Raw genomic sequence first — 14,416 nt, 5'->3', positions numbered from 1 at the left:
GGCGCTATTCCTATCTCCTCATGAGGTTAGCGACTTCGACGTCTCGCCGCCTAACGTCGAAGTTGGTGCCGCTACTTCGAAGTAGCGTGCACGTGTAGACGCAGCTCAAATGAAATTGATGGGTAGTAGGTTCAAAACTAATAAAAGGAAATTTTTCTTCACACAGCGCACAGTCAACCTGTGGAACTCCTTGCCCGAGGAGGCTGTGAAGGCCAGGACTCTATTAGGGTTTAAAAAAGAGCTTGATAAATTTTTGCAGGTTAGGTCCATAAATGGCTATTAGCCAGGGATAAAGTATGGTGCCCTAGCCTTCATAACAAGGGCAGGAGATGGATGGCAGGAGATAAATCACTTGATCATTGTCTTCTGTTCTCCTTCTCTGGGGCACCTGGCATTGGCCACCGTCGGCAGATGGGATGCTGGGCTTGATGGACCTTTGGTCTGACCCAGTATGGCCATTCTTATGTTCTTATGTTCTTATGACTCTCTGGAAGGGTTTGCATTCTTTACCAGGCGTCCTCTGCACAGTGAGACCTTGTGCCCTTATGTTTCCGACCTGCATAGTAGGATAAGGCGTGTGAATCTGAGCAGTTAAATAGTGGCCCAATTCGAGACTGAGTTATTGTGGTTAATAACAAGGTGAAATCAAGGCTATCACAAGAAGTGGCTGCCCTCTCCAAACCTCGAGCTGCAAAGAAATACAAAATAAGCTCAGAGCACACAGCTGAAGGACAAGGCAATGTTGATGAGCAATGATGAAGGAAAAGAAAACAGAAATTCTTCATTGGGTTCCATAAGATGTTCACAAGGCAAGATTCTACAACTGATTGGGCTGTCCAGCACTGGAAATAAACAAATTAAAGTAACCATCCAAATAAATCTTGGTGCCAAGTGCACCATAATCACAACAAGCATATACAGAGCTAGTTGTGACTGCCTGATGTTAAAATAAAAGCTTGTGCATTTTTCATTTTGTGGATGTGAAATTAACCCACATGACAATGCCTTGGGGGAATGTGATTATACAGACAGGTTCCGCACGGTCTCTTGCAGGCTTAGATTGAAGAGCACTATTCAAATACACACAATCGAATGTGTATGTAACTTGTCTGCAAAACAGGGTGCAACAGGTGTCTAAGACTTTGGTGAAGTATTTAACAGACTGGCATGCAACTGGCATGTAATATATATAATGTTAATGTAGGTTCCAAAGTGTCATTCAAAAATACATGTATAAAGTACCATGAGCTCTGAGAAAATGAAAAAGCTGAGCTTGAATGGGTGGTAAAAGAAGATAGTGAAAGCAAATACAGGCTGGCTCGGTTAAAGCATGCTCACCATAATAAACCAAGCAAGCCAAGGATTTGTACGGACCCAAAGATGGGGTAAGGCCAGTTGAGCTTGCAGCAGGAAGAGAGCAGGACACAGCCAGACTTCAGACAGCAGGAATAGTTCTAGTTTTGACTGCAAGCCGAGGATTTTAGCTGGTCTGACTTGGAAAGAGAAGTGCAGAACTCTGCCATCAACTCTCCTTTTGGTAGCTACATCTTTTAATTGCTTTCTTTTGGGTGCTCCACCCCCTTGGGACACAAAAGCACCACAGGAGCACAGGGCTGAAATAGTTTGCAGGGGAGATAATATCTTTTATTGGACCAACTTCTTTTGGAGAAAGAGACAAGGTTCCAGCTACTCAAACCTCTACGTCAGAGCCAAACGTCTTTGCTGAGGCAAACTTAAATGAGCTGAGAACAGTCCTGCAAGATCATCACACAGCGATCAATGCTTTTAAACCACTGACACGCACAAGTTCACGCAGAGTGAGAAATGCTACCTGTTGGTTCTGGTGTGAGCAGTTGTGTGAAAATGCTTACGACCAGAAGTTGTTCAAGATAGGATCAGGCCATAAGCACCTGGGAAACATAAAAATCTTTGTGCAAAGCACCACCTAGATTCAGCAAGTGGTTATAAAAAGTACTCATTACATGCAAATACAGACCCAGAAAGGGGCTCTGTATAGCAACCATGCTTTCAAGAGCGCCTGTAAATTGGAAATGCAGAGAACCGCAGAAAGGATCTGGAGTAAGGCTTGAGAACAACAAGAAGTCTTGTGGTACCTTATAGACTAACAGATGTTTTGGAGCATAAGCTAAAGAGTGGGGTCCCAGTAAGAGGGAGGGCCAGAGTAAGACTGTGTGTTTCAGCCACCAGCAGTGTATTTTCACAAACCTAAAAGTTGAGTTCTTTGTGACAGCAAGTATCCTCTTTGTACAGCTTAGGGCAGTGGGCCTGAGAGCTGGCCAGGGCTCCAGACACTAATACCAGTGAGAACACACATGGCATGAGGTTGGAAATGCTCACTGTGATCTGTGCCACCCACCTGGGCCTGGAGAAGTATAGGAATGAGTGTCCTGGGCTGGCCTGGAAGAGGGGTATGTGTCAAAACTATGGAACCAGCATGTCAGTAAATCCAAGGAATGAAGCCACAGGTGTTTCCTGCTCATCCATAGTCTGAGGCTGGCACATATGTGTGAATTAAACAGGAATAATACTTCATGTTGCTGAGCTGCTGTGTCACAGCACGTTGAGTAGCAGTGTGTGCAAGCAGTCACAGGGGCCTTGCCTGGTAACAGCTACTCACCCACAGTGCAGAAATGTCTTCCTTCGGAGGTGCTCCGTGATCTCTCCGTCCAAGCCCACCGTGGCGAGCCCAGGCCAGGCGCAGGCAGGCACGTCAGTGGAGAAGCAGCAGGAAGAGGCTTGTTGATCAGTAAAGAAGCCTGGTGGTTTCCAGGGACCCTCACTTAGTGCTGTGAGACTATCCCAGCACACTCACAGCTAGCACTGCCTGCTGGGGTCACCAGCGCAGGACTCAGATTCAGGAGACAAAAGCCTTAGTGCCAACATACATCAAGTTTCTTGAGCCAAAGACCCTGAGGGGCTCACAGGAGAGCTGTGTGTGCCGGGTGTGACAGAATCCCCAGGTGCAGCCTGGGATGGTTGGCTGAACTCTCCAGACTGGGCTGTCTCTCAGAAGGCTTTGCTGGTGACAAGCAGTGAACCTCTCCAGGCACTGTGACCGCTCAGAACAACAGCACGTGGAGTCCTGCACCCAGTCAGATGGCATGACCCCTCCCAGAGGCACTTGTGAATCAGACGGAGAAAGGCACCAGCTGAATCCACCCAGCCTTGTAACTACAAAGATGGATTTTAAGGGACTATAATGATAGGCAATTAGTCAGCGCTAGTTCCTCAAACAGAAGAATATAAAAGTTTGCAGTCTAAACTCTCCGCCCTTGAAGACTGGATGGTCACTGGATTAAGCAGTTTTTTTCACTCCACTAGCTATGGGAATTTGAAGTCCTGTATACAGATTTCACCCTTGAAACCTGTGCCACTCCCTTCTGCTGGAGTCTTCAGGCTTCTCAGCGTCCTTGTTGCTTGCAGCATGGATGGGGGCAGGAGAAAGGCCCCTGTGGTCCTTTTTATATCCTCAGTCCCATGTGCTTGGGGATCACAAGCCCAGGCAAGGTTGAGCAATTCCCTAGCGTGGCCTCATTCAGGTGAGGCATTGCAGTGTAGCAACCTTGGAGGACAATGGCTGGTGATGTCTGTTCAGCCCTCACCCAGGTGTTGGTTACCTCTCTTGTCATTGTCTCTGGAGAGCTAGTGATTTCGGGAGTTAAGTGCCTAAATCCCTTTAAAAGTTTAGACCTTAGGCACTTAATAGTTTAGGTCCGTGTGACTTGACTTAGGATCCTAAGCCCCAGATCCTCAAAGGTCATTGGATGATCAGCCACCTGTGCAGTGAGGCCCCCAGGTTAGGGGGAGAGACAGTGGTCCTCAGAAGCCAGCAGGCTGCATGGGGAGCCACCTAATCTAGCCCAGAGTGAAATGCAGAGGAGAGGGGCGTAGGTGCCTTAGCCACTGACTGATGCTCCTGAGCAATGAAGCAGCGAAGTTACATGCCTATGCTTGGGCACCTGAGTTGTGAACTCTCGCCTGGAGAGCCCGTGCCCTAGTGCAGGGGTGGGCAACCAGTTATGAACTCAAAGCTGTGGATAGAGTGCAAAGAGTTTTTATATCTCTATCTGTAAAATAAACCTGGCTCAATGCCTTGTCCCACCCCCAGAGCCAGGCACCCCTTGTCCCCCACTCAAACCCGGTGCCTGCAACTCACCGGAGCGGCGCCACTGCCACCATGCACTTCTCCCGCCAAGCACTGGTTGCATGCACAGCTCTGAGCAGGGTCTGCATTAATTGCTCAAAGAGCTTCGTGCCGCTTGAGAGCTGCGTGTTGGCCACCCCTGCCCTAGCAGCTGGAATAGCCTCATCCATCTCTGTCTTCCTCTCTTGCACTCGCTCTGCCTGACCCTGGGCCCCGGCTGTGTGCTGCTGCCTGCACCGAGCCCTCCCCTGGTGGGATCTGAGAAGGGTCAAGTCTTGGATCTGCTCGGAACACTCTGGTGGGATCAGGCCCTGCTGGTGAGGCCCACGTGACTGGTGTGAGCCAGGGCTCCCAGCCACTCTCGGTCTGTGGGAAAGTAGGTGCTGCACTGGCAGCTGACTGTCAGGGTCAGAGGCATGGGGGCAGTTAGATATCTATGGGGTTAGATGGCAGCTGGGCAGCAGGTTTGACTGTTTCAGTGGTGCCTAAGTGTGGATTTAGGCACCTAAAGAGGCAGAGAGGTGCCTAAATAGTTCTGAGGACCAGGACCTATGTGCCTAAGTCACTTCTGAAAATGGGGCGTAGTGCCTTAGACCTTCCAACACTGAGCCCAGCAGCACCTAACTGCCTTTCAAGCCTGGGCCATAGTGTGTCTGTGGTCGAGCTCCTCTGCTGTGCAAGGAGGATGCTAGTGCTTCCCTGCCTCGCGCAGTGCTGGGAGCACAGATACAGCGTGTTGTGCTTGGTGCTCCATTCCCGGGGGCCCTGGAGCACGTCCCTGCAGCCCGCGCTCTCCTGGCTCTCTTTCAGCAGGTAAAATGGGTGGTGGCAGCTCAGCCTGGGCTTTCTGCTTGGGGCGTTGGCTGGATTCAGGGAAGGAAGGTGTTGTGTGGTAGGTTTGGTGTGCGCTAGCAGCCCCGGATTGCAGACAGTCCAGTGGGGGCTGGTATCCACTGTGAAGCAAGGAGGCAGTGCTCTGTGCTGGGTCTGGAACAGTGTGTAAGCAGTTTGCATTGGTGGTGCATAGAACAGTCTGGCATGGCTGGGCTGGGTACATCACAGCAGCTGCTGTGGCTGAAAGGGGAGATCCTGTGGCTTCGGTGTGGGGCTATGGAACGTCCTCATACTTTTGCCTCTCCTTGGCTGCAAGCTTTTATGCCACCAGTGGCAAGTTCTGCTGCCTCACCATTTCCTTGGGGTCTGAGAACATGGTGACCTGGTGGGGACAGGTGGAAGGAAGGGATGGGCTTTGTTAATCCCAACGTCCTACCTGGTTCTCCTTAGCTGAATCTCTCAGTTATCCCTCTGGGTACTTATCTCAGGGCCCAGGGCCCTGCTTTCCCGTGGGATTACCACAGGCTGGCTGAAGTGTGACACGTCGCCTCTTGGCCACCTTCTCGCTCTGGTTTTGCCTGGGAGAAACTGGTGATCTGTCTGTGCGAGGGGTAGCACCCTTGCATTGCCTGTACCCTTATAAAGATCAGCGCAGGTCTGTGACGGTCTCCAGCGAGCAGCTCAGGGGCATTATCTACCCCATGCCGAAGGCCGTGGGATTCCGCAGGCATGCTGGGTGGTCGCATGAACCACCCATTAGTAGCCTTTAAGCTGCATTGTAGATGCACATGCTCCAAATGTCCCCTGCTGGCTCTGGGTCCCCATTTCTGGTAGGGACTAGAAACTCCCAGTGGTCTTTGTGGGACCTTTCCTTGATGGCTGACATGTAAATTGAGGTGCTTCTGTCAGACAAACCTTCACATTCTGCAGCTGTTCAGTTAGGAATAGGGGCCGAGATGGCACTGGTGACGGAGGGCAGAGAACACTGGTCTGGGAGTGGGGCCAGGTTTCTCCAGTCCCCCTTTTCGTCTAAGCAGGGGGCACATTTCTCTGAGATGCAGTAGTTTTGTCCCTTTGCCAGTTGAGGGAGTGGTAGGTTAATATGTCTATTACTATGTAGATTACTGTCTATGCAATAACTTCTTAGCAGGCAGTCCATTGCAAGGAAGAGAATGAGAAAGTTGATGTTGTATGAGCCATTTAAGGTCAAGGTGTAGAAGACCCACCAGGGTAACAAGCCTTGGTCAAAATGGACAAGTCCTCAAGAAGCCAGAAAAGGCCAATGGGGAAGGCTGTCTGAGGAGACTCCACTCTCAATGAACAACTTAAGCCTTGGTGGCATGCCCAAGATGTGGCTCAATGACACCACAGGTGCCTTGCTGCCCACCTCCTCCCCAGGGTGCTCCCAGAAATGAAATGTATGGAATGGGAAGAGGAGGGTCCGGTGAGTCACAGGCCTGATGTCCCAGTCTGGCACCAAACCTGGGAATGCTGGTTCTGGAGAGGCATCATAGGCTCTGGGACGGCAGAGACAAAACTAACTGGTACTCCTAAGAGTGGATCAGGCACTGGGGTGGGCTAGCACCGCTGGCAGTCCAGGCCAATGCTCAGCATGAGTGTTCTGGTTGTTGGCTTGTTTGTTTTCAAGAGTAGCTAATATAGATAAATGAAAGGGTTGGCGCTTGTGCTTTGGCATCACAGTAGAAATGGGCTGTGGAAGCTCAAGAAGGGCAGTGCTGAAGGGCAGGGTGCCTGGGGCATCAGCAGCAGAACGTGGAGGGCCATGCGGGGAGGAACAAGGTCAGATAAATGATGGGGTGCAGTGATGCAGGGTTGAAAGGCAGGCATAGAGGAGCAGTGTTGGAATGGTGGGTGGGGACAGAATGGAGAAAGTGTCTCATCTCCTTCCCTGTCCATTTTCATGGATCCTTCTGAGCCCTGAGCAATTTCTTTCTAGCATGGACACAACAGGAGAGGTCCCTGGGCTGTTTGAAGTGCCCAACTCTATCGCCAGCTCCCCAGGTGCCCTGCGGTGATCACTGATTCCTGCTGGGCCATGGCACTAGTGGTGCTTCTCGGCCCTACTTAAAAATTAAACGAGACCTCAGCACAGGCGATGGAAATGAAGTGCAGAGGTGGGCAGGGCCCAGAGGGAAGGAACAGAAACAGGTGTTTTAAGTACAAATGAAGCAAATATGAATGGGCCTGGGGTGAGCACTCGTCTGCATAGAAAGCTGCTGCTGGCAAGTGGGCGCTTAATCATCAGCTTGCTCCCCTCTGAGGCTCCTGGAGCGCAGTGACCCTGCCAGCCCAGCACACTGCTCAGGCCTTAGAAAAGCAGACTGGCTGGGTGGGTGCGTTAAAGAACAGGGCAAAACGTACTAGAGTGTAACTGACCCACCAGGCTGCAGCGCTCCCTCCTGCTCACAGTGCGCTCACGACGGGTTGCGCACATTAAGGAAGGTCAGGCTGAGGCTGACAAGAGCCAGGAAAGGCAAAGGATGGTGGGGGGTGGTGAGGTGGGGTAGGTGCCAGGGGGGCCAGATTCTCACGGGAGACCAAGAAGCACCTATATTGGTGTGACTCACATCTCCTCCCCGCCCCCTGCCGTGTGCACGTGACATCAGTGTATCTGCCCTAGACTGTCTTCTCCCAGCCCAGACTCTGCCACCCGGCTTTGGAGTGCTACCTCGGCCTGAGAACAATCGCGACCAGTGCTGGTAAAGTGCGTTCCCCTGTGGCATTGGGCTAATGGGGAGAGGCCTTGCTCCACAGCTGTGCACTTGTGTCCCCACACAGCTTCAACCCTCAAACACCCTACCCCGAGCTTAGACCTACGTAATTGCCGTGAAGGAGGGGGAGCAGAGAGAAGAGTGGTATGGACAGCAGCTAAATGGCTGGGACAGGAGCATGTGTACATTAGAGCAGGCCACCCCCTTGCCCCGCCTTCTGTCAGCCCTCAATAATGCTCCTGTGCACATCAGTAATTGGTGACCATGGCCAGCCACGGAGTCTAGTCACAGCATCTCTGCACCTGGCCCTGGGCTTCGTTAGCCTGGCCAAGGACAAGTTGTAAAGGACCAATAGAGGGCTTTAAAATGGTGAAGGGCAGTAAGACCCAATCACTGCCTGCTCTGGAGCCTGTCTCATCTGACCAGGGAGCAAGCTGCAATGCTAGTGGCCAGTCATGTAGCGTGAAGAATAGGAGAGGCACCTGAAAAGGAGAAATTCAAGGGCAGGGGGAATCCCTTCCTAGGGGACCAAAAGCCGAGCGGCTTGTGGTGCTCAGGGAACGACTGAATTCTCAGCAGAGCCCATCTCCCTTCCTCCTTGGATTCTGACTCTGCTCTGCTTCTGTTTTCCTAGGTGAAGATGAGAAACTTGCTGCCTCTTTGATGGATGGGAAATTTCCACGGAGTACATCGATGCAAGACACTGTCAGGGAAGGGCACGGAATCCCACCCCCACCTCAGACAGCTCCGCCCCCTCCTCCGACTCCATATTATTTTGACACAGGCCCTCCCCCATCCTTCTCCCCACCTCCACCTCCTGGAAGGGTTTATGATACCATAAGATCGAGCTTTAAGCCAGGCCTGGAGGCCAAACTCCATGGCCTCCCACAGGTGATCAGTGCCGCTGAGATGTATGACCAGGCAAGGCCATCTGTCCCATATCCAGAAAGGCAGAAAAGGGCGCGATCCATGATAATCCTGCAGGACTCCTCTCATCTTCCTGTAGAGCCAACAGAGATCCCTCGGCCTGGTCCTTCCGCCACTCCCCCGGAGAAGCTGAAACGGAAAGGGCGAGTGATTGACAACCCTTACGCCAACATGGGCCAGTTCAATGTTAGCCTCTTTGCTCCCACCAAGCCTCAGCGGAAGAAGAGCCCGCTAGTGAAGCAGCTGCAAGTGGAGGATGCTCAGGAAAGAGCGGCTTTATCCATCACGGGAAGCTTCACCCGGGAGCCCTCTCCCACGCGCCGGAGCCATCGCATGAGTGGCGCCGAGTATCAGCACCACGCTGGCCTTGCTCAGGTCGAGCCATCAAGCATCCCCTTTGCCACTGCCATAGCAGGAGTCATGAAGGACCGAGAGCGTCGTCTGGATGAGAGGCGGAAATCCACTGTCTTCCTCTCAGTTGGGGCCATCGAAGGGAGCCCCCCCAGCATCGACATGCCATCCCTGCAACAGTCCAGGTCAATCGATGAGCGGTTGTTAGGAAGCCGAGATGTGCTGCTGCCTTCACCTGTCTCAGCTTTAAAGCCATTAATTAGCAGCCCGTCCTCAACATTCATCCACCCCCTAACAGGAAAGCCCCTGGACCCAAACTCACCACTGGCGCTTGCGCTGGCCGCAAGGGAGCGGGCCCTGTCCTCTCAAGTCCCATCCAGGTCACCCACCCCAATCCACAGCCCAGATTCAGACAGAGCAGCGCCCCTGTTTGTGGACGTCCAAACCAAAGAACCAGAAAGGGGGGAGCTAGAAGGCCTAGTGTCACCTGCATATTCGCCCGGCGCCAAAGGGGCTCTGGCAGCAGCAGCTCCTGGGACTTTGGCCCCTACAAAAAGCCAATGGGGCACTCCAACAACGCTGAGAAAAGAGACTGAGACAAGAGCAGAAACACCTGCGAAAGAGGAGAAAAAACAAGAGGACAAGAAATCTATGATCATTAGTATAGTGGACACATCACAGCAGAAGACAGCTGGCCTCATCATGGTCCATGCAACAAGCAATGGCCAAGAGGACATAGGACTTGAGATGAAAGAGGAGAAACCAGATGTTCCTGAGGAAATCAGGGTGCCAGCGGAGCTGCCCAAAGTGGAGACTGAGCCCAGCCCTGCGGGAAAGTCGCCGGTTAGTCCAGCATCTGACAAGACACTTGGACAAGGTAGCTCAGAGGAGGAAGTGGAGCCCTACACAGTTACCCTGCCGCCAGCTCAGTTGTCTTCGAGTGATGAAGAGACCAGGGAGGAGCTGGCCAAGATTGGGCTGGTGCCTCCACCAGATGAGTTTGCAAATGGGGTACTCGTCACCACCCCTGGCACACCAATCAGCCAACTGGCTAAGCCTAGCACGCCATCCATACCAGCGGCAGCAGCAGCACCTTCTACCACTGGTGGAACACCCTCAGGGAAGCCCTCTGATGCCCCCGTAGCCCCAGAGTCTGCTGCAGACTCAGGAGTAGAAGAGGTGGACACCAGAAGTTCAAGTGACCATCACCTGGAGACCACAAGCACCATCTCGACAGTCTCCAGTATGTCTACGTTGTCCTCTGAGAGCGGGGAGCCCACTGACACGTACACTTCCTTTGCGGATGGACAAACTTTTATACTCGAGAAGCCACCAGTGCCTCCAAAGCCAAAACTCAAGTCCCAGCTCAGCAAGGGGCCAGTTACTTTCAGGGACCCACTTTTGAAGCAGTCTTCGGACAGTGAGCTCATCTCCCAGCAACATGCGGCTACTCTGGCTTCAGCCAGTGTTGGTCGGCCACGCTACCTCTTTCAGAGAAGGTCCAAGCTATGGGGGGACCCCATGGAGAGCAGGCCCATCCACGGGGCTGATGATGACAAACCAACTGTGATCAGTGAGCTAAGTTCCCGGTTACAGCAGCTGAATAAGGATACACGATCACTGGGGGAGGAACCTACTGGGCCTCCTTTAGATCCCGGGAAGAAGTCACCTGTGGTCGCAGCACGGTAAGACTTATGCTGATCAGGGGAGGGGATCGGTGCAGAGTTTAGGCACCCCAGGAAAATAGGGAAATTCGTTAGCAAAAGTGTCCTATAAATATGCTGCGTAATCACAAGATGCCTTTTGAGGAACATGCAGAGATGTCAGGATTCCTTGCTGCAGAGAGGAGAAAAAAGCTGAGACAGACATCCCAGAAACTGTCCTGATTGGTTTTGGGGCCCTTCCTTACCCTACCCACAAACGTGGACCTTTCTCACTCTCTCCTTTCCCCTTCAGATTGCCTTTCTGTCGTTTCATGTCGCTTCTCTCTGTCCTGATTCTGTTGTTAAATTGCTGTATTTGCTTGTGGGTTCTTCTTTTACATGCTTGGTCCTGAACAGGTTGTAGTATTTGATGTTTTGCTAGTACCTTTCACCCCAAAGGACCCTAAGTGCTCTCAGAGTAAGTGCATAGGAACTGTGTCACCCATCGCGTACAAGCAGACCACCGCTGGGGTGGGGTGCGGCAGCTTTGGACAGGCCCCAGGAACACGATACGCTGCCTCTAATGAAATGCAAATGAATTCCCTTTCCCACTGACATTGCCAAGGGAATGCAGGCTGGCTGACGCTGGCAGGAAAATTGCCATGTGACTGGTCGTTACCACGCGTAGTCAGGGCCTCAGTTTTACATCACATCTGTCAATGTTCCACCCTCGGTCGGTCTCCTAGCACCATTACACAGTCACCCGGCAGCACAGCCCTCCTATTGCCACCTGGGCCTCTGCAACCATCACTGACTCGGGGGGAGCGGCCCCACCGAAGCGCCACACCACCGCCTACACTACCCCAGGTTTTCCTCTTCTGGTCTCTCATCTGATTACGGGCCTGGCCAGAAACCACTCAGTTCATGAGCACTCACAAGGTGGCAGCCCCGAAGACCTGGATATGAAGTCCCAAGACCCATAGAAGCTTCTTTCCTGGTCCCAGCTGCATTAGATTCCTTCACCCCCACGTGGCCCAGCCGACACCAGCTCCAACCCACACATCAGTGACTTCCATATTTGCTAAAGGCATCGCCCTGTTCCCATGTCTTATAGCCTCAGGCGACACCAGTCCCCCTCCATGCCCAGCCCAGCCCTGCACACACCGTTTCCCTCCAACCCCGGAGACACACGCCTTCCTCTGCCCTTTCTCTTCCCTTAAGGGCCCTTAGCAGTGTCAGCTGCATCCCCTGAGTTGTGCCCACGACCCTTAGAGCCTGATCCCCAGCTCCCCCTGGCTGCCCATAGCCTCCCCGTGCTGCCGCCCTGATCGCCTCCGTGCCATGGGCCCAAGCCGGAACTTCTAGCTCAGACCTGGACTGTTGTAAATACTGCAGTATGCTGTGCTGAGAGCTTTGTGCATGGCTGATGCCTCTTCTCCCTCTCCCACTTTCCCACCTGGTCTCCAAGGTACACCAGCCTGCCTCCGTCTTCCACGGCCCTGAGAGACAAGGTGCCCCTCTGACATACCAAGGCCAGAGAAACACCCTGCAAACTCCATTGCTTCCCGGGTGACATAGGCTCTCTCCAACCTGCACATTCCATGCAAAAAACCATCTCCTCTCAGCCGGAGGGACCCTCGCTGTCCCACTCCCCCTCAGTCTCACAGAGGCACTGAGATACCAGCTCACCCTCTGCCACCCACAGGTTGCAGATGGCTGCAGCCTACCTTTCTGATGTGCCTGCCGCCAGAGACACCAGCTTCCTCTGCCTTGTGGGTCACCAGAGATGCTGGCTTCTCCCTGCCTCTTACACTGCCTGACAAGCATCCTCCTCAATCACTGGCCCTTCCCGGAGAGCCCCTCAGTGTGTGCCTTGCCATGCCATGCCACCAGGCCCTGCACTGCTCTGCTGTGCTTCCCAGAGATCCTCGCTCCTGCACCCAGCACCCTGCCCTCCCCACAGCCATCACACGGGGATGCTCTTGGCTCACCTGTTTGGCTGGTGTTGTGAAGCTCAGTGTCCATTATTCACTTTCCATGGGAGCTGTGGCCTCTCCTCTCTGACACGTGGAGCCCCTGGTCTGTGTCCAAGAAGTGGAGCTGTTTCCCAGGAGAGTCACTGTAAAAAGGCTCTTCTGGAGCGATGGGAGGTGCTCTCCACCACTGTGCTGATTTCTGACCTTTTATTCGATGACTGTCTGTCCAGGCATTAATATGTAGAACAGTTCAGTGAACAGCTGCAACCGCCCTCACCACATATTTTGAGGCATCACACTTCCCAGTCCCTGTTCTGCATATTCAGGAAGGACTTGCCACTCCAGGCTTTCACAGTAGGCTGCCCTTAAGTCCCTTCAGTGCTGTGGCGGAGGACAAGGGAAGCAGGGCCAGCTAAATCTGCTGCTGTCACCACCAGTGATAGCCCCTGAATGCTCCTCCTGATTGCTGAAGAACAGTGAGATACCACCTGCCAGAGACGACCCCAAGTCCACAGCTGCTGCTGCTGCCGCCAGATGCTGTCTTTTGACCCTGCAGTGTAAGATAAGTGAAGATTCTGCTGCCAAAGCCTCCTCTGCTGCTGTTCTCATCCAGAGTCCATCATTGCTTCAGAAGGGCACTATGGGCACGTGCCAGGGCCAGACTGAAGCCGTGTCTCAAGTGGCTGCCCAGGAATATCCCCCTGCTTTGAGAAAGACAGGGAAGTCGCTGCTCTGAGGAGCCACCGCAACACAGTTACTGCTATTGCCAGAGCTTATCATTAGACGAGAGCCTGGATGGAGCTGGAAGAACAGCTGATGAGCGGAGATGGCGGTGTGCAGTTTTGTTTGTTCCTGATTTTGGAATATACAAGCTGCAGCCCTGGGACGTTTCATGGGGTTCCTGGCTTGGGAGCTGCAGGGATGAAAGACAGAAACTGCATTCTCTGTTGGTGTCTCCTGGCCAGACTCTCTCCCCCAGGAAAACATCCAGCGAGAGTCATGGAAAAAGAGGTTGAGACTAACGAAGAGATTGTGAGGTCAGAGTTAAGGCAATAAGTAGTGTTAATATTCCTTCTCTTCTCCCTAGTCTTAGGCCTGTGCCAGGCAGAAGGAGTATGTTGTGTGCTCTGTTCACAGATAAAGATTTTGGACAAAAGTGGCAAAACAGCAGTATTTCCCTGTACCCAACTATAGCACTATAGTATCCAAGAGCGTCCTTCAATGGCGAGCTCTTGAAAGGCCGTTAGTGAGCCAATGTAAGTCTGACACAGCTGTGGAGTCGCAGTACGACAGCTCATGTTGCCTTTGGAGCTATCACAAGGTAATTCAGAAGTTAGCTCACCTCACAGCCTGGAGCACAGAGCCTGGCAGATGACGCTGACAATGCTGGGCAGCAGAGCAGTGGGGCACCCAACCATTGTTCACCCTAGCCGTGTCTACACGTGCACGCTACTTCGAAGTAGTGGCACTAACTTCGAAATAGCGCCCGTCACGGCTACACGCACCGGGCGCTATTTCGAAGTTAACTTCGATGTTAGGCGGCGAGACATCGAAGTCGCTAACCCCATTGGGGATAGGAATAGCGCCCTACTTCGACGTTCAATGTCGAAGTAGAGCACGTGTAGATGATCCGCGTCCTGCAACTTCGAAATAGCGGGGTCCGCCATGGCGGCCATCAGCTGAGGGGTTGAGAGACGCTCTCTCTCCAGCCCCTGCGGGGCTCTATGGTCACCGTGGGCAGCAGCCCTTAGCCCAGGGCTTCTGGCTGCTGCTGCGGCAGCTGGGGAT

General features: G+C 52.9%; 1 protein-coding gene across 6 annotated transcripts in view; it reads left to right on the top strand.

Annotated features, from left to right (window-relative positions):
• The window catches only part of SHANK3 (SH3 and multiple ankyrin repeat domains 3), an 857,838-nt gene that overhangs the window by 806,314 nt on the left and 37,108 nt on the right, over nt 1-14,416 (top strand). For all 6 annotated transcript variants that reach the window (XR_012642513.1, XR_012642514.1, XM_074976815.1 and 3 more), the window contains one exon: nt 8,366-10,694. Coding sequence is in view for 4 of the 6 variants with exons in the window: in XM_074976815.1 (XP_074832916.1) it covers nt 8,366-10,694 (2,329 nt within the window). In the remaining 2 variants the exon portion in view is untranslated. The remainder of the gene's footprint in view (nt 1-8,365; nt 10,695-14,416) is intronic.

Source organism: Carettochelys insculpta, chromosome 1, assembly GCF_033958435.1.
Source record: "Carettochelys insculpta isolate YL-2023 chromosome 1, ASM3395843v1, whole genome shotgun sequence".
Taxonomy (NCBI): domain Eukaryota; kingdom Metazoa; phylum Chordata; order Testudines; family Carettochelyidae; genus Carettochelys; species Carettochelys insculpta.
This window is presented reverse-complemented; position numbering and strand designations above follow the sequence as displayed.